The sequence below is a fragment of the Embiotoca jacksoni genome, unplaced genomic scaffold (genome assembly GCF_022577435.1).
Source record: "Embiotoca jacksoni isolate LCO1_2020_lvr unplaced genomic scaffold, fEmbJac1.0.p SCAF_4, whole genome shotgun sequence".
In the NCBI taxonomy this organism is placed as follows: Eukaryota; Metazoa; Chordata; class Actinopteri; family Embiotocidae; genus Embiotoca; species Embiotoca jacksoni.
In genome coordinates, this window is record NW_027185392.1 from 9,311,764 (window position 1) to 9,334,901 (window position 23,138).

Sequence of the window (23,138 nt, forward strand, 5' to 3'; positions counted from 1 at the left end):
CGTGAGGACACATTAGGTATTGCGGTTAAATTAAACATGTTCCATAACAAACCAAAATATTACAGTGTGATCCACACACCTTTCTCCTAAAAGCCTACTACTTACCTATATGCTGTATCATATTGTTCGGGGAGCCATTTGGTTCCTGAAAATGTCAAAGATAACCCATCACATTTACGGTGATCAAAAAATTATTAAATAAGACATAACATAACTAATAATATAAAACAATATATCAGCCACAACAAAAATGGCATCATAATACAGAAAAAAAAAGATTATAAAAGAGCAACAATCAACATACTAAATTAAAAAAAAATGCTTACAACATTCTTAAACAAAGATTACCAAAACAGCAATGATTTCATTAAGAAATCAAATGTCTGCAGATAAAAGGGGAAAAACACGACCACAAAACATAATTCAATATTGATGCCAGACAGCGTATCAAATAGATAGCGTTGGGAGACTGTACCAGGATATATTAGGATTTGTGCCACCCTTAATTAAGTCAGTCACTGCCGCCATTCAGTTGTAATTGAAAGATAACGTGAAAACCTCTCATCCGACCACCTTGTGAGGGCTCTTGGTGCTGTGTTCCTCAGAATCGGGCCCCGTTTCCCCCGAGTGCTCCACGTTCATCAGAAAGTCTTTGTAGGACCTTTTGTTTTCTCTCTGACTGCTTCCACTCACTACGTCTGCTTCAGCATCCATCTACACAGCGAGCAATGAGACGGGCGGAAATTCAGACAGTAGGAACATAGAATCATTATAGTATGAGCCATAGTTGCAATCGTGAACCTGCAACAATTAGTCGATTATGGTTTTGTAAATTGACACAAAATGGATCAGCAACCATTCTGATGACTAACGAATAATTGCTTCAGTCATCGCTTATACCTGGTGGTTCAAGTCTCCCTTCCGAATGTGAGGATTTAAGTAGAGCTGCAACGGATTACTCGATAATGGCCAACTATTTTTGATAATCTATAATTATTTCTCTGATTGCAGATTTTTAAATGTGAATATTTTCTGGTTATTTTACTTCTCTGTGATAATAAACTATCTTTTGGTTTGGAACTGTTTGTCTGAACAAAACAAGACATTTTAGGTTGCACATTGGGCTTTGGGAGACACTGGTTGATATTTTTCTGAAATTTAAAACAAACAGCAACTTAATTAATTGACAAAAATAATTGACTGATTATCTGATAATGATTACTAGTAACAGTCCCATAGTTAATGCTTTTCTTTGTCATGCATAACTGTATATCTGGACTGTTGGTGTGACATGACTAGTATTTGAAGACTTCACCCAATGTAAAATAGATTTATCTTTACATTTCACAGATGATGAGCTAATCAATTATTCCAGAAAATATCTTGCAGATTCCCTGAAGATGAAAAATAATCACCAGTTACTGACAAAACTGCAATTGCAAAGAGGAAAAGCTTTGCTCAAGAAATTATTCGGGGTAAAGAATAGCTGGAAGCTGATTTAATTATAAAAAATGTACATGATTTCGATGCTATATTTAGCCCCATTATAAATGCAGAGTATGCCATAAAAGATTCATTGTCAAACCGAAGATAAGGGTTCGGTAATGCCACTCTGTTGGGCCACGCTGAAATTATGTCACTCTCAGCAGGTCAAGTGAATCAATGACGAACCTTTACCATCAGGTGACTTGAACTGTATGTGATAATGCCACTGCAAACAAAACACAGACGAGGTGGATGTGAGGGGGTCTTGCTAGCTAATGAATAAATAAATAAATTAATTAATTAATTAAAAAAAAAAAAAAGCAGCAGGGTCGCTTGGCTGAGCAGGAGTTGGACTTTAAATGTTACTAAAAATAGCGAGTAAACTTGGGACTGTGCGCTCGATGTGAGGTTTAGCAACGACTTGTATCTAAAAACGGAACATCTAGGACGGAGTTCGGACCGAACTGAATCATGTCGCCGTGTTTCAAGGTTACCGTCCAGAGGCACCGGTTCAGATAAACGCTAATTCAAGAAAAGCGAGAACCACATCCGTTCCTCGGATGAACACACGGGCTGACCATTTTCACGAGCCGTCCTCAGCCCGGGCCATGGTTGTTAACAGATATGCTGGAGTACACTCACTGCCTCGGACGGTGGTCACGGTCGTCCACGTGGCGCTGAAGCTGCTGACTCAGGATTCCCTCCCTCTGTGGAGTGACTGACAACCTCACGAGTTAATAGGTGACCGGTTATTGTGTCGTCTGCAGCTGACTGAGCGCAGGCAGACACAACACTCAGCAGTTCAAGGTGATACATTTTTCACACAATGTTGTTTTTTTTTTTTTTTAATGTTTCTTGTGATTTTCATTCTGGCTGAAGGATCACAAGTTTTACTCTTTTGCTGTCACATATATGCAATTTTTGCATTTCAATGCCAATTCATTAGAAATAATAAACAACTTTAAATGCCCTTTTTACGTATATGTAAACTTTAATTCCCATCTTGTAATTCCACTTTTTTTTGTTTGTTTGTTTTGTGAGTCACTGTAGAGTTGGGCCTCAGCCCAAGCTCTGAGAGTATCATCAATTTAGTCAAATTTTGCTTTCTTGCCCTGTCGTTAATTGTTGGCTTTTTCTATAACGAATGATTGTAAAGTTATATTCTATGGACACCATAGAGGCTAGTGGATTGACTAAAACAATAATGATCAGATAAACTTCTTACATTATAGGCTATCTTGCTCATATCCATTTTTAGCAAGACTGTAGTAGCAAGTAAAAAAGTTCCAGGAAAACCATATAGGCTATAAACGTCATTTGTTTTTGTTTTTTTGGTATCAGTATGTGTTGTCATCATCTGCACAAAAGATCCACTTTGAATTGTCCAAACAGAGTCAGAACTTCATACTTCTAGTAAAGGGGGATATTAACGCTTCTAAGTTTGTTTTAATGCCTATCTTTTCCCTGTCCCCATCTGGTTTTGGTGGCCCTGAGTCTGGTTCTGTCAGTGGTTCCTTTGTGTTAAAATGAGTTTTTTCCTCCCCTCTGTCACTACGCGCTCCCTCAATGGGGTATTAATGGATGTGTCTCTGTAATACTGTAAGGTTGACCTTACTATATAAAGTGCCCTGAGAAGACAGTTATGATTTGCCTTTATTAATATAATTGAAATGAAATAACCTTAGCACTTAAAAACACTATTGTCTGTTTGAGACAATAGTGGGATCCAATTTTGTTCCAGCAATTTGGGGAATTTCCTTTTCTGACATAAATATTTGCTCAAATGGAAACCCAAAAAGAAAAGGATCTCTAAACTTAACTGGCTTGCACAGAGCTCTGACTTTAACCCAATTCAACAACACCTCTGGGATTAATTTTGGGAACGTTGGCTGCAAGTCAGGCATTATCAGCCGACATCACTGCTGCTCACATTGTGTAATGAAGTAAAAGCTGTGCAGCTAGATGGCTCATTTTTGTGGATAGGCTTCACAGAAGAGTAGAGTCTGTTGAGGCAGCATGTTAATGCCCATTGTTTCAGAATGAGATGATCCCATATGTGTGTAATGATCAGGTGTCCATGCCAGCTCCTGCAGAGTGTGGTCATCTCGCCCTATTGGTTTGCAGCTAGTTGACTAAACTTTGCAGCATGTCACAGCCCCAGATGAATGTCAGCATGCGCATTTAATTGCAATATGACTTGAGTCATATGAAAAATTATTAATGCGCCCATGTGGATCTATGCTCAAACAAAAAAAACAAATCCTTTTAAAAGCTGAGTTGTTGGCTTGATTAGTTTTATGAGCTACAAAGATATAATTTTTTTTTTTATATTCATCACTAGATTTAAAAAATTAATGGACAGCAGCATGTTTCAGGATAACTTTTAATACAACTGTAGCAGGCTCAGGATCAATTTCTGGTCCACTTTGTTGTTGAATGTAAATGTTGAAAGAGTTATCAGTAATCTAACAGTGTCGTTGAACTTGAATGTTTTTTTCTGGTGAAGGGAAAACTGCTGATGTCTTTACGCAATCATGTGATTGTTTTTCTCCACCATAAGTCACAGTTTCAACACTTCCTCCCTCGCTTTAAAAACTCAGTCATGTTTAGACCTGGCTCCTCCTCTTCTCTGCCTCAACTTCGGAATCTAAAGCTGCACTGTCATGTTAAGCGCTCAGCACTCCTCCTCCTGGTTTTCCGGGGCAGGACTAAAACTTCCTTACTCACTCTAACTCCTGTAGTCCCTCCCTCTCCACTCGCTCACCAAGCTGCTCCCAGAGTTGCTGCATCATGTTAACTCTCAGTCCCTCCTACTACTTTTGCTGAAGTTGCCAAATCATGTTTAGCTGAGGTTTCGTGCCTTTCCTGTTTGCGCGGGGGCTGGAGGGGGAGGAGACAGAGGTGGTTACTATAAAAGAGGAAAAAGACTGTTGGCATTCATAGCACAAACTGCACTGGACATCCAGAGAGCAAACAGTGAGGACTATAGACCAAACTACCAAACCTAAAGGACTTCATCCTAACTGGTGAGTAAAACAACATTTTTACATAGCTGTTTCTCCAATACATTTCAAAACCTCTGGCTGATATTTTAGACCTCCTAAATCCTTAAACAGTGCTGGTGGCTATGCTGGAAGATGTTAATACTCTGCAATCATACCTTTCTGACATCTTTACTTTGTTTCAGGGCCACAATGGAAACGGAGAAGAAAACTCAGACAGCAGCAGAGCAGATGACTGACAGGTTAGTTTGAGCTGCTGTGATATTCTCGTATCTCTAAATCCCCTTTTCTCACTCATTCACATTTCACCAGGGGACAATGCCCATATGGCATAGTCCCAGAATACTAATGCTTTTAATGAGCATATGGATTTATTTATTTTTTTCTGCAATGTCTTTGTCTAGATTTAGTTGATCATATTTGCATTAGTGTTGCAGCATCCAGATGTACTGCGTTTCTCTAGGAACTGAATGTGCTTGTGAGGCTTATGAGCAGTACATTGCCTGCATTAGATAAACATCTATAGGCACAGCAGGTCTCTCTGTACACATAAAGTAATGATACTTTGGAGGCCTATGCTTTCCCTACAAGTCTTTAACAGCTGCTGCTCTTTCCCTTAACTCTGTCTTAACTGTCCAACTAGTACGTGACCTCACTCTAAACTGTGGTCAAAAGTACCTATTTTCAATAGATTAAAAGTTTAACTTTACTGTATTAATTGGGATTTATTTCCTTTCTCAGGGATCTGTCTGAACAAATCAAAAAGGTGACTAAGGAGAATCACATCAGAGCAGAAAACACTCAACTGATGCTGAGCTTCCAGAAGGGACAGGTCACTCTACCACAATACAAGGTAAGAAACGGTGCCACACAAATATAATCTTACTTCTTGGTGGGGGAGTCGACTGGCTTTTGTCTGACACCACCTCTCCTCCTCCTCTTCAGCTCCTCCTGTGTTCGCTATATGAGATCTATCAGACTTTGGAGGAAGAGATGGACAGGAACTCCCACCACCCTGGTGTTGAACCCATTTACTTCCCGGCTGAACTGGCCCGGCTGCCGTCCATCGAGAAAGACCTGGAATACTTCTACGGCCGGGACTGGAGAGAGAAGATTGTTGTTCCTGCGGCCACTAGAAGATACTGCCACAGACTCAGACAGGTATGTTTTATTTTATGGCACAAATGCTACACATGAGTATGGTCATTCCTCCCCCAAGAGATACTGAATTAACACTTCTCATCCCTGTGTTTACTTTAGATTGGTAAAGAAAACCCTGAATTCCTGGTTGCCCACGCTTATACCCGGTACCTCGGAGACCTGTCTGGAGGGGTGGTTCTTGGTCGAATCGCACAGAAGTCAATGGGCCTGAAAAGCAGCGAGGGTCTGTCTTTCTTTGCCTTTCCTGGTGTTTCCAGCCCCAACCGGTTCAAACAGCTCTATCGCAGCCGAATGAACAGTGTGGATCTGACGGAGGAGGAGAGGACCGGCGTGCTGGAGGAGGCCGTCAAGGCCTTCGAATTTAACATTCAGGTAAGAGAGAGGGATGGTTAGGCAGAGCGAGAAACCTGAAAACAGAACTGTCACTTTGAAGGCAGCTGTGAATTTACCAGGTTACTTTTGCTTTCTTTTGTTTTATTTGTTATCAATCAACTGATGGATGTCCTTTCCTTTGTTTTACAGGTTTTTGATGATTTACAGAAGATGCTGAGTGTCACTGAAAACCAGCTGCAGAGTAATTTAACACACTCCAAACCGCTAGATGTGAAAACAATGCAGATCCCAGGAACCATGATCATCACTTCCCCACTTCTGAGGATAGTCCTGGGACTCTTTGTCGCGCTGGCCACTGTCTGTATGGGACTCTATGCATTATAGAGATGATACTACAGAAATACTATGTGATGGACTGTTTTAAGATCTTTCCTTTTGTACGGTAAGACTATTAAAACCTCTCACTGGATTATAACCGTACTACTTTACTCGTCTATAAATAACAAAATACTGTGTAATATTTGTCTAATTTAACTGAGAACCACCTTTTTATGTCTGTACATTGAGCGTAATGACTTCTGAATTCTACAGTTTTCTCTGTGACCCTGATATGAAGTGCACTTTAAAATGTGTAATTAGTGTGCTTTAAATACTGTAAATATGTGACTTTAAATAAAATCTTTTGTGGAAAGAAAATGCTTTCTTTATTGTAATTGTGTAAAGTATCTGTCTGTGCTTCAGTTTAATGTTCATGGATGCTATTATATGGTAATGGATATGACATGGATATGATGTTGAGAGTCCAGCTGGCGGACATTTCCACTGATCTGGCACTCGACATGCGCCTGCTGTTCATCTGGCCCTTCGTTATTAAAAAGTTTGGATGCTGGGAGCGTATCCCTGCTCATACGATTGTGCAATTAATGATCACATTTTCTGGTAAACCACCTACAACATGCATAATCATTTTCACTTCTTCAGGCCAGCATCTGCTAAAAGAAAGGCTGCATGGCAAAGATTAGTGTTCATTTAGCCATTTTGTGATGAAAAATTCTCACAACTTTTTTACAGCCCAAAAGGATATTTTAAATATACTTCTTTCAAATGCTTGTATTTTAATCTGATTTTTCATTAGTTTCATGTCAGTATTTAATTAATGTACGGTGGCTGTGAAACTCTCAGTCCCTCGAAACATGACAGGCCCTCTCTAGATCCAGTGTTTGCGTCGTCCCTCCTTTGTATGTACGGACTCATTCCAAGGTAACATAAACAAAATGATTCTTAGGTTCAGGTAATTAGAAACTAATGAAAACCTAATTATGAATATTTTATTCATATTAGATATGTTATTTCAGACAATCGAGCCCCCTAATCGTACACACTGGTCCCTTTAATCTGTGCCATGTCACGGTTTATCACGTCATATGGTATATAAAAAATACAAGTCTGTCTTTTTCTGTTTTTCACGTATTTTCAGGAATATGTGAGTAAGGATTAAGTACAAAACTTTTCACGACCGGCAGTCACTGAACGCTGCTCCAGTTGTTGTAAACTCCCAGTTTAACGTTTCACCAAAGTGACCTCTTTGTCTTGAGTAAATTTCGCCACTGTGGGATTAATAAAGTCAAATATAATCTAATCTAAATCTAACAGAAAAATGGGGTAGATAAAGAAAACATTAAATTTGTTTTTAAGATTTGATATCCACTTTTATTGTGGTTTCATGAGATTCCTAAAATCTGTGCACTGGTAGCACAAATTATAAATTAAAAGACAATATTATTGTTGATTGTTGACAGCAGCCAGATCAAAGTTCTGGCCTCATCGTAGGCAGGTTTCATTGTGACACAAATCAGTACAGTGCTGGTATCTGTCTCCTCCTAGAGGACAACTAAAGAAAAAATAAAGTCAAAAATGATTGTACTTCACAGGAATTGGCTTACTTCAACTATAAAAGGCACAGTAAGTGCACCGTAAATCAGAAATATCCTCTTATTATCAGTTATATTGTCCACATTTTTGACAGCTGAAATCATACTTTACATTCGAGATACATTCCTTTCTACTGCTGTAGCTTCTGTTTCTCGTGTTTGTGCTGTACATTACACAGTCAGTATCAGAAAGCATATGTCTAACACCAAAAGATAAAAAAAAGCATTTTGTATTACCAGAACCAGGAGCTTTGGAAATACATCACTTGGTGAAAGAAGGCCATCGATACAAAACAAAATCCAACAGGTTCAAACTACAACAACAAGAAAAAAGAGGTAACAACAACAGAGTGAACAACTAACAGGATTAATTCACAATATTACCTTGACATATCAGTCACTACCCATCCTCCCCTTAAATCAAACTCAAACTCAAACTCAAACACACACACACACACACACGTCTATAAAATCTACACGCTACAGAGTTTCAGATGAGGGCTATCCCAAGGTGCATTAGGGGGGATTGCACGGCGTATTGTGTCTTTGTAAATGTTTCTGACAGTAAACCATGAAAAGGACTGATTTTTTAGAACTGAACAAAGAACACAGAACTCAAGGCAAAGCAAAAGAGAAGATCCATTTGTAGAAAGGCAAAAAACAGATTCACATTTTTAAAAGCAGCTTCAAAGGAAAGTATAGACAACAAACTTGAGTAAAATAGAATAGCAGCAATCTTCAAAATACGTTCCAAATATTATCTTATGCAGACGTAAAAGGTCATGAGACCTCACAGCATTCCTGTGTGCATGTCATTTTTCTGCATTTTGACGATTGCGTTTCAGTAGAGAGGACTGCGTTTCTATGACATTCAAAGCCATGGATTCATTTAAAGACCACAGACACTTCACGTGTTCTTGGGCAATTTTGACAAACAATAATGCCACTTGACTGAGAGTAGATTCCTGCATTTTCTCCATTTGTATGACACATTGCACATTACGTCTTGAAAGGGGAACCAAATTACATTGACAACCATAAAATGTGTATGCGCATGTCAGTCATGCGAAAGAGAAATTACTTTACAGTAATATTTTTGCTACTTGGACAGCTTCTTCATCTTGCTTGATTTGGCACATTTTCCCTCAGCAAAAGGCAAAGACTTAAGAAAGCCCAAAGAGGTGCATATCAGACCTAAGCGATGTACTGTAGGGCACAGTTGTTAACATCTGTCTGCATCTCCCAACAGCCTACAAATACTGTATCTGCATAATGCCATATCACCTTGGCTACCTGTTTGAACAGCTAGGACAGTTTGGGCTAAACAAAAAAAAAACAAATAGGTGCAGTTATGCTTAGGCAGGAGCAGCCACCAGGGGCTGCTCAGTTGGTTTCGTAAGAGGACAGCAGGGCTGCATCTACTGGCTCCATGCAGGAAGGGCAGGTGAAGGAGCGCATCAGCCAGGGGTCAATGCAATCCACATGGTAGATGTGAAGGCAGGGCAAGAACCGAATGGGATCGCCATACTCAAAATCCATCATGCAGATCACACACCTGAAGGAGAGAGAAATAGATTTCCAAACACATGTAGACTATGAGACAATCTACGGCATATTTAAAAAAAAATATATAATAAAACGTCCCTAAGCATTGTTGATAACATACAAATCCTAAAGTTTGGGGAACAGAAAGATGTCGCAGGGAGTCAAACTTTGTGAGCAGGCGCGTTACCATTTAATGTAAGCGCCAAAAGTGCCAGCATGCTCTTGGTTGTGCTTTAAAACGTACTTTCTTCTTGCCTTCGTCTGTGTTGGAAAGTGACGTTCGGCCCCTCTTGAAACGCACTCCCACTCAAAACACCTGACCCGCTCATCGCTTCATTGCCATTGGTTTTCTGTTGCATTTTAAGGGTCTCTGTCGCCGATTTTGTTCTACGTAAAATTGGATGTGAGCTCTCTGCTCAAGTTTCAGGTCAATGGTGAAATCAGAAATGCAGCCGTACCAGAAGTCACAAGAATGCGTGTAAAGCAGGTGCTGCTGTTGAGCAAGCAACATAACTTGAAATACTTACTCACAAAAGTTATTGCTTCCCCCTGCATTACTGTGTTGTGCTCCATTCGTGTGCACAAAGCCTTGGAACCATTTTGATTACACTTCATTATGTACAAGATTGATTTTTTTTTTTATCAAAAGTCAGTATTATGCTCTGTCTGTAATTTTATAATAACAATCAGAAGTAACATTTTGCTGTGCAGAGTGCAGTGGGCTATAACTTGAACCTACATTCTTTCATATTTTGGCTGATTGGAAGTTCTGCTCAGTTATGTATTAACAATTCCCTTTTGCAAAGTACCCAAAAATGTGCCGACAACAGCTGATTGACTGAAGAATTCAAAAATTAAGTTCAAAAGGACGCATTTTTTACCACTGGTACTACGAGTGCCGTTATTTGAGACTCACTCTTTAACTTTCTTGTCAGCGGGGTCGGAGCCCGGATCGAAGACGCCTTTAGGAAGGTGCTGGATGAGTCCAATGCGCTGGGCGATGCGGATCTGCTCTTCCTCAGTCAGCTGGCTGGCCAAACGACTCTCACCTGGGGTGGGATGGTACACCGGCACTGGCTCCGTGCGCACCTGGAGAAGAAAAACGGAAGTCAGCCTGTGTCATCGATTAAGTGAGTCTTCTTGAAAGGGGGATTATAAACAGCTGAATCCAAAAATCTGAGACCACTAGTGAAAATGACTGATTTAGCACATCATTTGTGTCCTCAACAATCGAAGTGAAAAGTTGAATCTCACATCAATTTGAGGATTTAAAAATATAATATAGTATTTGGTATGCCCTCCTTTTGCTTTTATAGCGGCATTCACTCGAACTCTGCAAATTTGTGCAAAATCGAATAACCCATGTAATCCCAGCATGAACTGAACATTTTCCAAAGAGCTACTTGTCATGTCAGGAATGTTTGGCTTTCTTTAGTGTCTTATAGTGTCTCATTAATGTTCAGTGCGGTTGAAGTCAGGTGACTGGAGGAAAGTCCACGACAGTCCACTCTCGTCAATGAAAAGGATCGAACTAAAGGAAGTCACTCATTTGTACAACAGAGTTAAGGTGTCAAGGTTCACAAAGTTGATTGCAGACCTAGAAATAGTGCACACATTTTTGTGTGTTTGTAAATTCTCAAACTTTCCATTTATTTCCAGTTTTACATTAAAATACGACAGATTTTCAATGTGGTCTCAGACTTTTGAACCCAACTGTACATGAATGTTCCTTTTTGCATTCCTGACCAATGCTGGATTTCTGAGGCCGATACTGGAAGTGATATTTGTCAAACTGATCATGAGCTCAATGCTGCAGTGCTTTTTTTTTTTTTTTATACTCGAAAAATGGTAAACTTACAAGCAGTTATGAATGATTTTTTTAAAAAAAGAAAAAAGGCACAGTTGCTTAAGTCAAGGATTTTAGTTGTCAAAATATTTTAAGATACAGCTTACATGTTATACAAAGTCTTGTCCTGGTCTTAAATGCTCCATATTACTACAGTAAGGTATAACTCACCTCTGGCAAAATCCATCACATAACAATAACACTGTTGACTGTGTTTCTTGGTTGTTTGTATATAATATATATAGATATATACTGTACTGTATATACTGTGCATTTTATATTTATATTTTGTAGTTTTTGATGCTATTTTATTGCTTTTCTATTGTTCTATTACTATCTATTGCTTCTGTATGCTGCTGTAGCGAAAAAAATGTCTCCTCGGGGATTAATAAAGTAACTACCTAACCTAACCTAACCTAACTTAACTTCCTGAAAGTGGAACAGTGATGGACTATAACTTGAATAACCTTTATAACCTATTTACCAATGATATTTTCCTCATCCATCCCTGGTTTAAATACTACATGTTCCAAAGCAAACATTACGGTTTTGATAAAAGAGAAACAAATTAAAATTGAATAAATGAAACTAATATTGTGTTGTGTGTTTCTCAATAAAAGTTTCATTATTGATACAGTCTTACTAACCAGCGGCAGTCTGACAGGTATATTAACCCTCATTACTGATTATTAATGAAAATGGCGTATTAAAATCCTCGAGGCGACATGCTCTTGAATCCCCGGACCGTCTTCAACTTGAGACCCGGGCCGCTCACCTGGTAGGGCGGCGGGGGCTCTCCGGGCAGGCTGCCCCCCTCGGACTCGTTCAGCAGCGACAGGTCATCCGCACCTTGTGAAAACAGACAGTTCCCCATTGAACTGAGACCACCATGAGAGAGTTCACTTCTCTCTGAGGGCGAAACAACAACGTAAAAAAATAATAATAAAAAATTTTTAAAAAAGCGTCAAGTGGAGCGACAGTGAACAACTTGGCTCCACGTTAGCTTAGCTCGTCGTTCGCTGACAAGTTTGTTGTCATTCCGCGAGGAGCTTCGACAGAGAAGCGACGTCACTCACTTGGACGTAATAAACGCCCGATGGTGAGCTGTGCACCGGCTGGTACAGCAACTAGTGACACAAAACTATATCAGCGAAGTGATTTTTTTTTTTTTTAATTTTTTTTTTTTTTTTTTTGCGCGTCTGGCTCCAGCTGTATGTAGTGTTTACAAGAAACACAAGCCGGAAATGACGTTTTCAGGAAGTTTGCCAAACCACACACGTCCGGCTTTGGTGACACGCTCCCAGACATTCAGAATAAAAGCAGTGCATTTTATGTAACGTAAACAGTTAAAAGTTTTTTTTTTTTTTTTTAAACGTATATGTATATATTGCCCCCCCCCCTTTGGCCTGGTTGGCTGAAAAATGAATATTTGTGGTGTGTTATGGTGAAACTATGTCTCTACGCAAAAACATTTCACAGAACACACAAACATTTCAGAAAACGCAAAAAAAAACATTTCAGAAAAAAATTCACAGAACACAAAACATTTCAGATAACACAAACACATGTTGTTTGTCATTGGACAGAACACAAGTCAATCAGCTTGTATGTTGGTTACCGGTGGAAAAGGAGTGAACACCACCAGCGATCAGTAGCCTACATAGGAGTGGCACAGGCCTACTCCAGCTCACATTGGGCAAAGGCAGGGTACACCCTGGACAGATCGCCAGTCCATCACAGGGACACAAACAAAGACCTAAGGGCAATTTGTAGAACCACCAATTAACCTGAGACACATGTTTTCAGATGGTGGGAGGGAGCCCGAGTACCCGGAGAGAACCCACGCAGGGACAGGGAGAACATGCAAACTCCGCACAGGCCTGGATTTGCCGCCACTGTGCCACCCACAAAGAAGCATTAGGTGGATGCCAATTATTGACTTGGCTTAACTCGTGCGTTGGCCGGGAGTTGAACCCGAGGCAACTGCTCGGCAAGCAGCTATTCTCACCACTATACCACCAATGCACATGTCAAAGCCAAAATAAATAAATAAATAAATAAAATTCAACACTTCCAATGCTCAGTTTTATTTTGAAGGACCGCCGGATTTGATGTCACAACATCCAGCTGCTCATCCTGCGCAACGATTTAATCCTGGCGAAGGAGGGAAAACCGAGAGCGCTGCTGTTTCTGATCTTTTTTCTACCCATTGTTTTTCTGATCGGTCTTTACTAGGACTGATAAATGGTAAGAGCAGGACGCATCACATGACATGTCTAACAGCTACTGAAAGTGTTTACTTATCTCACTTTAGCAAACATACTTTGTGTAAACATAAAAAAAACTACTGCAGTCATACGCTGATCTTGGTGCATATGGGCGGTGTCCGTTAAAGGGTGCCTGCAGCAAGTTCGAGTACGAATGTACAAATCCTACATTCAGGGCCTATTATATAACAAGCTGCTCAAAGATTACTATTTAATAAAGTGACGGGCTGTAGAAAACTATGTCCAAACTCCTCCAGTGGACAACATAAGTAAACCAAAACATGTTTAAGGGTAAATAAAAAATTTTGCATGTGGCTGTCCACTCAGTGTTGATGGTAAATATTGTCCACTGGAACAATTCATTTGTCAGTATGTGCTATATTGACTGAGGTAAGCTACATGATTTTTTTTTTTCCTGCTGGATAAGCCTTTCTGGCATTGCATGTATGGATGCATTGCTTCTGACGCACAATCCCCCCAGTGCTCTGCTAACCCTCAAATCCTTTGGTTGCCTTTGCCACGTCTCGACCCACCAAACAAAACAAATGAGAAGCCGCCAGAGGTTTTTGTTTGCAGGGAAACAACAGACAGGAAAGAAGGTGGTTATTCATCTGGAAGCTGCGAGGACTGATCTTCTACTGTTAGAAGCTGTCGTAAACAAACACAACGTGCTGAGAAAACCGCCTGTCCAGTTTGGCCAAGTACGACCACCGTTGCCCACTTTGTTGCTCGAAACATATTGTGAGGTGATGAAATAGTCAAAGGGTCTTTGGCCCTCTCAGCCCCTGCTGGTTTGGGGTTTTTCAGTTTATCGTCATTATCCTGAAGAAAGTCTCCAGCATACCTCTGTCCAAGTGGGGGAATAAAACTTGAATGCATAGTAACAAACACTCAGTTCTGTTGGTCAGCATTGGCGACAGCGTTCAACCAAAAACTGCCAAAGTCGAAATTCATTGCGTGAGAATGACTCAGTTTCTGTTGGCACAGAAGGCAATTTCAGCGAAGGTGCCACCGGTCACTGTTTGCTCTGAGCAGTTCAGTTTTGAAGTGGTCCACACTAGCCATATCCTCTAGCACGGATAGTACAGCGGCAGTTCCGTCTCTTACTGTGGCATTTCTTCAGCCGTATAAATAATAAATACAGCTGAATGGCCGAGTTAGCGTGAACATTGTGAAATGTACCCTCGTCCATCTTCTGCACTCATATTTTGGGATGCCATTTTAGCTGTTGGAACCAAGCCCAGGGTTTTGTTTTTGTTTTGTAGCGGGCCCCCGTCTGACAGCTAAGAAAGTCTGTAATTTTTCTGGCCACCAACTATGTCACTGTACACGTCAAATGGCGGTACTGCTACCAGGTTGAACAACAGCTGTTACAGCTGCTAACCAGAGACAGAATGTATTGATGGATGTATTTATTTAATTGACTGCATTTGCCATCTATACTGATTGGAGGTCAGTGCTGATGGGAGAACAGACCTAGTTGGGTAACAAGGTGAGACTCTGGTTTCCATTTAGGCCACAATTCCTCCTCCGCCGCCTCCACCACCTACTTCATCCATTGGAAATCCGCCTTATAAAGCCGGCTCTACACCGCAGCCTGGACATGCTGCAATGCCATACACCACAAGCACTCCCATTCAAGAGACAAGTGGTTCACAGGAGGCTCCACATGACTCTCAGGTAAGTGTCTCCTCCTCAGACCGAGTCCTATTGGTGTAAGAGACTCTTAAAAGATGTCATGATGAAATCTCTCAACATCCAGGATGCGCCGGCTTCATACCTGCCCACAGAGCAAAATGGAGCCCCGTCTCCACCATCTCAAGGACGAGAAGATGATCTGTCTGACAGTGAAAAAGAATACCATCCAGTGCAGGAAACTGACCCTGCTCCACAGACATTTAGCCCCTTACAGGTAGATTTTCTTCAAGCACATATTCTTTTCGCTTTCCTTGTCACATGGCAGGTTTCTCTCTGGGAGAATTACTCCAGGATGCTAATTCTGTGCTAATGCTAACTCATTAAAAACAAGACATCTGTTTCCTGCTCTCTCAGACAGCAGACCCTGGGGAGGATGATGTAATCACTCAGATGGACATGGCTGGAGAGGATTGACTGCCCTGAATCACTGCAGTCACTTCAAAACAAAGATATGTATTTACCAGAACTTGAAAATGCTTTCCTAAACCTGACCAAAACATTAACATGGTGTGATCAAGAAAGCTCATCACATTATGTCCACGCCAAAGAGGTTTAACATTTAGCAAATAACTAACTAATTCAAAAGTACAAGGAGAGTAAAAGCACTTTGAATGTATATGTTTCCCACTATTTATTACTGAACTTTACTTCCAGCAATTTTAAACAAAAAAAAGTCAGATTACATTTCAATGGGGCAGTAATATGTAATTGACTGAACGAACGGAGACGTAGGATCGAGTGTTTTGACCTTTTTAGGGACCTAGAATCAGAATATCACTGATGCTTCAGTTTTAACCATCTGTTTTAATCTGTCCCTCGTAATACATTTTAAGAAAATGTATGAAATAACAAAGCATGGGAGTCCCACTATATTTATAGTATGCGTTCTAAGTTCAGGGTACTTAAATCAAATGTACACTTGCATTGCTTGGATTTAAGTTTAGAAAAGATTTTTTGTTTGTTTGTTTTTTCAATGCACATTTGTACCAAATTTTGGTTGTGTCACCAACATGAGTCTATAAATTCATTAAAAAAATGTGACAATACTTTGGTGTGTATGCTTTTAATGAGGCAAAATAGGGTCTACAGAAACTCTTATCTCCCCTGTGAGGCTGTAGCTTGGCACAGTGCTCAGTGGGGAGCGAAATGCTAATATTAGCATGCTCACTTAAATTCATTTTAATCAGGACCAAAATGGTGGACCAACAGACAGATTGTATCCCTGGAGTGACTTTTTTTCCCCCCCTTCCAGTGATGTTATCAATAATACACACATATCCTGTGTTACACGTGTTTTTGTGACCACTGATAAGTGCGCACTTGTCATTTCACCATGAACCTGAAACTTGAGCACATCAGAGTTTGTGCAATGGGGGGGGGGGGGTGGAATGATGGGGAGCAACTGTTGTGTTGTTGCAGGCCAGAAACTTGCACGTTTTCCACGCACTGTGAGCGGGTGCCTCGCCAATGTTGGAGAACTAAAGTGCAACTGCGCCAAATTCAGGGTCATTTGGATCGAATGTTTTCCACAGACACCTCAGAACGTCACGGTAGAACTTGGTGTTGACAGTTGGACCCCGGAGGATGAATTTCCAGTGCGTAACACCATAACACCCATAAAACGCATCGTCAGGCTCATTGCTTCATTGCCGTAGGCTTTCTGAAGCATTTCCAGGGACCCGATTTCTAGCCTGGCTACCGCAGGCTTTTTTTTTTTCACACAGCTTCAGTCTCTGCTGTCGTTAAGGTCTTGAAACCTTGGATGTCTACGGCAACGACTGGAAACGATTCCAAATGGAGCTGGGCCAGACCTTATCGATTCACACAGGGAATTTAGGTCTGGGAACACCAGCCTAGCTGATTTAGCGTGTGAGACAAAATTTGAAGTGCACTCTTTGCTCATGTCAGTGGTGAAATTGCAGATTTCGCAAGCATCACAGACACGTGTGTAACTCAGGTGATGATGTTTATAAAGCAACATATCTTGGAATACGTATTCAAGAAGGTTTTAGCTTTCCCCTGCTCTGTGCACATCACAATGCAGAACTCCATTTGGGCACAACAGGAGAAGTCTTAACATTTTTATTTCCCTTGTGCATTTATTTTGATTTCACTTATTCGGTATTAGTGATTCTTATATCTGCTATATCGTTTGGTTATTGCACAATATTATGCTGCTCCAGAGCAGAATCTTTGTTTCGGCATCAGCCCATGGAAAGAAAGACATGTCACACCAAGACGGTACAGTCAAGAACATCCTTTTTATTCAATCAGGTGCTGCTCTTCTCAAACTGTGTTTTTCTTCTTATGGAAAAGAAACTGTAATTAACACATGCATTTCACCTAGAGCTCTGGGGGTGTTCTCACAAAGAAGTGGTGTTGCACTGAGGGTATAGACAGAGGCATAAAAGAGATGGGAGTCAGGGGGCATAGGGTGCTGCCTATATCACCAATAACCATACACACTTAAGAAGATAAAGAACAAAATAAACAACAGAACAAAGACACGGAGCGATCCAGCATGAGGTGGTCAGAGGAGAAAAATGGAGGGACTTCCCCGAATCCTCAAAAATGTGAGCGATCAGGTTCATGCTGGCCTTTTATCTATCTGGTTGATGTGTTGTAAATGGCTAATACTGCTGAGGGCTTCACTGAGTGAAACCCACCCATGAACAACAAATACTTCACTTTAAAAGATTGGTTTGAATGGATGTGGGATTTTTCCTGGAAATGCAACTCCCCCTCTTTCAGCCTCATGCAGGACAAGTCCGGTGATAAGGTGCTTGTAGCTTTCATTTTACAGTCCGAGGCGTCCTCAAAGGGAGCCTAAACGACAGCATACCCTGATAGCAAATACTAAAAGAAATCCAAATTAAAAGGAAACAAAAAGGGGGAATAAAACAAAGCCAAAATATAAATAGCTAAAAAAAAAAAAAGAAGAGCAAAACTCTTATCCTATTCCAAGCAGCCCCTTTCCAACTTCCCAAAGCAGTTCGTTCAGCCCTCTCGACCCCATTCATCTTCTCCATATACCTCTTCAACCCAAACCCCTGAACCCCTGCCGTCCCTTCCTAACCCACCCAAGGACACCCCCAAAAGCCCGTCAGCGTAATTTGTTCACTTACATTAGCTGCTGAATGGAGAAGCTGAAGAAGATGGGTATGGTAATACAATGTGAAGCATACAGACAAGAATAACATGTGAGCTAACTGCATTCTGCTCAGACAAAAGTTTTTCGGCAATATTTTTTTTTTTTCACCCTCCCAACAGCGGAGAGAAAGAGAGAGAGAGAGAGAGAGAGAGAGAGAGAGAGAGAGACAGAGTGACGGACACACAGTTACAGACTACTCCAGTGTCTAAGAGAAAACAGACAGTGGAGACAGAGGGGAAGAAAAAAGCAAGAGCTGAACGAGAACAAGTTTTTTTGCCTTTTCAATTTTTTTTTTTTGTCATTTATCAATAAAAAGTAAAGAACTAATTCACACCAGTTTCCTTTTGTACTATATATGTATATACAGTATATACTGTATACATATATATATATATATATATACACATACAGCTTTGAAAAGGAAGAGAGGATAGAGGGGAGGAACAATGGAGGGGATTCATTTCGAAGCCCGAGGTAAAAGTTGTCCCTGAGCACTGAATGGGTGACCACCTTTTGCCTCCTTGTGGCACTCAGGGGCAACCTGCTACCTCAGGCCATTTCGAGAAAAAAAAAAAAAAAAAAAAAAAAAAAAAAGGGCGATCTGGATTACAAAATGGAGTCTGTGAACAAAAGGCACTTTCAAGGGACAACCTTTAACTGCTGGGAAACTATACACTACAGCACAAGCACTATAAGAGTCATTTACAGAGGAGGGGGTGGAACAGGGGAGAGGCTCACCTTGCTGCCTGTTTCACAAATGACTCAGACCTCATATTAATGCCTGATTAGAAGCTACTTCCCCCCCTCTCCCCCCTTTTTCTGTTGTTTCTGTTATCTGTACAGAGGGCCTTAACTTGATAATCATTCCACTTCAGGTGTCTCAACACAACCTACTGAGCTCTATCCAGCTCTAGATTCAGAAACACATTTAGATGATGATGGGAAGAAAAAGATCTCTGGATGTGAAGGATGTCCCGCTTTACAGGGAGGACCTTGTCATGTGTTAATGCCAATGCATGTGATAAAAATGAAATTGGGAGGGGTTGTTTTGTTTTTGCTGGTGAGTTTCAGGCAGTGCACGGGTAAGTCATCTGCAGAGTTTATTGGGCTTGACAGTATAGGTTTGTTTTCTCTTTTCTAAAGGTTGAACCAAAATGCCTTTTGTGTCACAACCTTAAGGAGTAGGAACCTCTCCCCTTACTCAATACAAATAGAAGAATACAAATAGAGAGAGGAATAATGCTGTTTCCTAAATGGTCTGTTATTTTTGTTCATTCATTTATAATAGTTCTGAATGTACTTTATAGTGTTAAAGCACTAGTTCTCATCTGATGATAGATTTCTTTTTCTGAAGTTGTGTAGATTTTTTTTTTCCTTCAGCCCTCCCACATTTTTATAAACAAATGATTACACATAAAACATTAAAAAAGAGACAAAGGAAATAAAAACAAATACCCCCAACTTACAAAGACTAGGATTTTTCATGGCCCTCTAGTTTAGAGTCCCGGAGCTTACGGACTTGAAACAAATACATTTTTTTTCTCTTTTCTCTTAGCTTTCTTAAAAATCTCTAACAGACAAACACAATGATCTACCCAATGCATTGCACGTGGCTCAATCGACACATATTTTTCAATAATAATACTTTCCATCAAAAAACAAACTTTTTTTTTTTTTTTCTTCAAACCTACTGTCGATTTTTGACATGTTCATCTAGGTATTATAATGCTGCGCTGCAGATGGCGATGGCGTGTGTCGCTTGATTCGTACTGGTAACAGTAAGGTGAAGTTACTGAAACGGGTTGGGGGGGGGGAGGGGGGAGTCAGAAAATAACTAGACTGCCAACAAGCCCATGTAGTAAAAGTAAAAAGGAGCATATATCATAAATATATATGTATAGGATCTCTCTCTCTGTCTTTACAAAAAAAAGTTTGCAGTCCTCTATAAAGATCTGTACTAGGCCAATAGTTTCCACATGCACCAACGCTACCTTTCCCTGTAGCTTTAGCTTATATGTGGGAAGAGAACCTGAAGTCAAGTTTATTACTAATTGCATGAAGGGAATACAGAGGCACTTCCATATATTGTTATAGTCTTGATATATGGTTTTAGTACATAGAGCTAATGTCACTAGAGAGGCTGAGAACTGGGTCTCAGCTCTCTTTACTATCCCTGCAAAAACAGAACCAACAGCTAGGCAGTCCAGTTATTTTGTGAGGTCGGCTTTTGTTGGATTGTGTCATGATGAAAATAATACCAACAGTGATTTCAATGTGAACATTTACATAGAAAAATATCTCAAATTAAAAAGACATATTTTAAATGAATGAAAAACCATTAACAAAGGCAGTTTGGAGAACCAAATATAAAGGCTTCCCTTTATTATTTTATGTCAGGTTGTTGGTGATGTTTGTGTACATTTTATATATTCGGTGTGTGTGTGTGTGTGTGTGTGTGTGTGTGTGTGTGTGTGTGTGTGTGTGTGTGTTTGTACTCCTCTGGGTGTTCCTGTGACTGGACTAAGGGATGCAGGGTGAAGCAATGCAAGGGATGCATGTGATGAGCTGTTGTTACTGTGCTGTCTATATGTGAGAGATTTTAGAAACTGCTGTTACTGTTTCACTGAAATCCAAGCATGATACTTAATATGTTACTGCAAACTAAAGGAAAATGTTATGTCATGCAAAAGAAGCTTAAAACAATCCAGGTGAGACAAAACCAAAACCAAATCTGGAAAGAAATTGCAGAAAACACCTACGAACAAAATTAAAGCTAATAATATGAAGCTGATGCTGTGTGTACATTTCTGTAAATTCCATGTCTATGAATAATATGATGATGATATGAGTGGTTGTGTGACAGACTGTTCCATAGAGGATGGATGGTCTGCATGCACTGTTTGCGAGCATGCATGCGTGTGTGCATGTGTGTGTATGAGTGCTGCATGTTTCAGGGCCTCGACTCCAATGTTAGCACAGCCCCATGCCTGCAGTGGCAGCCAGCCTCGACTCACTTCTCTGATCGCTCGTCTGACCATCGATGTGCAATACGTTCATCCCTTATTAAAAAATAATAGTGCATAGGTGAGGGGACGAAAGAGCACATGAAGAGTTAGTGTTATGACTGTCTGTCGTGTGTTCGCTTTCTCACACTCGCCTCATGGCTATCGCTTCTCCCACAGCAGGACACCCTGATACTTTGACAGGTAAACAAAGACCAGCCACTTAGTGCATATATGTCACACCATTGGATGGTGTCACCATGATTGGCCAATCGGAAATGTAAGCGTCTCAGGACTGAGCGAATCGAGCAGCAGAGTGTGGCGACACACAGGTATGCGGCTGTGGTTACGGTCTTGACCGTGATCACGCAGCACTCAGCTCCAGGTGGGGTGAGGTGGGGTGTGTCGGGTGCTGGGTGTCAGGTGGGGGTGGGGCCGTGTACCTGGAGGAGAGGTGCGCAGAGAAATACACAGATATGGAGGCGTGCAATGTGGGTGGCAATCTTTTCAACTTGCACATCCGACTTCACCTTTTACCACTACTTGTTCGTTTTTTTTTTTTTTTGGATCTCCCAGCCAATGCATGGAGTTTCATTGTGGAGACAACAAAATGAAAAAAAGAAATATATAAGAAAAAAAAAAAAGAAAAAAAAGAAAAGAAACAACAAATGTATAATTGGTCATTTGTCAGGTTGCCATATTGTGTTTACGTTCTGACATTTCATGGTGTGTGTGAGACAGTTCCTCCTCCTTGCATTCTGAGTCTGTCCACTCGATCTCATCGAAGCCTCTTGCATAAACGGGGACGAATGTTCCTGTTCAAATCTTGAGTTGGGAGTCCTCTTGGGGCAGTGTAGGGGGGGGTTTTCGGGTTCTGTAGTAGTACTTTAAATAGTGTTGGCGAGAGAGAAAGACCCTTTAGTGTCAGCAGTTTGTTCTTTATCAGTGGTGACGTTCGTTTTTCAAATTTCCAATTTTCATGACACAATTTTAGCTGTTGATTCAGAGAGGCCTCGTCAGAGGAACCAGGACTGTGAAGAGAAAAGAAGAGAAATGTGCTTTTTTTAGTCTTTAAACCCCATCACCAAATTTACATTTCGATTCAGGCTCGAGTCATGTTGGTGTTAAGTTGCAGGGTGCAGTGAAGAATACAGAAAAATACCTCCCAACAGACACATTCATTCACAAGAAATGGGTTTGAAAAAAGGAGGTAGAGGTGCTGAGACATGACAGAGTATAAAGAGACGGGAGGTATGAACACAAATCAGCATCTTACACAACTTTTGATCATAGTATGGATCAAAGCTTTCAGCTGAAGAAGTCATGTGCAGATCCACAAACGTTCAGTGGAATAGGTGCTTTCAAACTTGGGGTCAAGACCCCCACAAGATATCGTCAGATAAATCTGAGAGGCAGCAAGGTAATAAACAGGAAACAGAACAAAACATATTTCTGTAACACAAAAAGATATTTATCTTTAAAAACATTTCTCTAATCTTTGTCTTTTTTTTTTCTAGAGAAATACTGGATCATTTCACCTCTTCAGACATATAAAAAGAAACCCACTTGTATTTGGTTGAAATGTTCACAGCCAGGATGCTTGAAGACACTGACTTGTTTTAATGGATCAGACAAAACAGGTTGAGAACCCCAAGTGTGAATTATACTTCCTCCACTAGGGGGCCACCTACCCCTCCTTTTCCCTCTCGCTTACAGT

The 23,138-nt window shown here is 40.6% G+C and overlaps 4 protein-coding genes across 13 annotated transcripts in view; 2 read left to right on the forward strand and 2 right to left on the reverse strand.

Moving 5' to 3' along the window:
- Positions 1–4,369: 4,369 nt before the first annotated feature.
- On the forward strand, positions 4,370–6,686 carry LOC138208919 (heme oxygenase-like). The gene is made up of 6 exons (XM_069167150.1): positions 4,370–4,511; positions 4,673–4,729; positions 5,229–5,340; positions 5,433–5,648; positions 5,748–6,020; positions 6,171–6,686. The coding sequence occupies exons 2-6, from the start codon at positions 4,680–4,682 to the stop codon at positions 6,363–6,365; spliced, it is 846 nt and encodes a 281-aa protein (XP_069023251.1). The 5' UTR covers positions 4,370–4,511; positions 4,673–4,679; the 3' UTR covers positions 6,366–6,686.
- Positions 6,687–7,664: 978 nt separating this feature from the next.
- On the reverse strand, positions 7,665–12,530 carry rnf11a (ring finger protein 11a). Its single transcript, XM_069168031.1, has 3 exons — positions 12,079–12,530; positions 10,374–10,546; positions 7,665–9,467 (listed from the first exon to the last, which is right to left on the reverse strand). Exons 1-3 carry the CDS (start codon positions 12,175–12,177, stop codon positions 9,296–9,298), a joined length of 444 nt encoding a protein of 147 aa, XP_069024132.1. The 5' UTR covers positions 12,178–12,530; the 3' UTR covers positions 7,665–9,295.
- A 920-nt stretch (positions 12,531–13,450) lies between these two features.
- Positions 13,451–16,314, forward strand: LOC138208918 (uncharacterized). The gene is made up of 4 exons (XM_069167149.1): positions 13,451–13,550; positions 15,086–15,250; positions 15,333–15,482; positions 15,623–16,314. The coding sequence occupies exons 1-4, from the start codon at positions 13,548–13,550 to the stop codon at positions 15,680–15,682; spliced, it is 378 nt and encodes a 125-aa protein (XP_069023250.1). The 5' UTR covers positions 13,451–13,547; the 3' UTR covers positions 15,683–16,314.
- Positions 16,315–17,510: 1,196 nt separating this feature from the next.
- The window catches only part of nfixa (nuclear factor I/Xa), a 114,403-nt gene continuing 108,775 nt past the window's right edge, over positions 17,511–23,138 (reverse strand). For all 10 annotated transcript variants that reach the window (XM_069168495.1, XM_069168494.1, XM_069168498.1 and 7 more), the window contains one exon: positions 17,511–22,452. In XM_069168495.1, the coding sequence (XP_069024596.1) occupies positions 22,438–22,452 (15 nt within the window). In that variant the 3' untranslated portion in view covers positions 17,511–22,437. The remainder of the gene's footprint in view (positions 22,453–23,138) is intronic.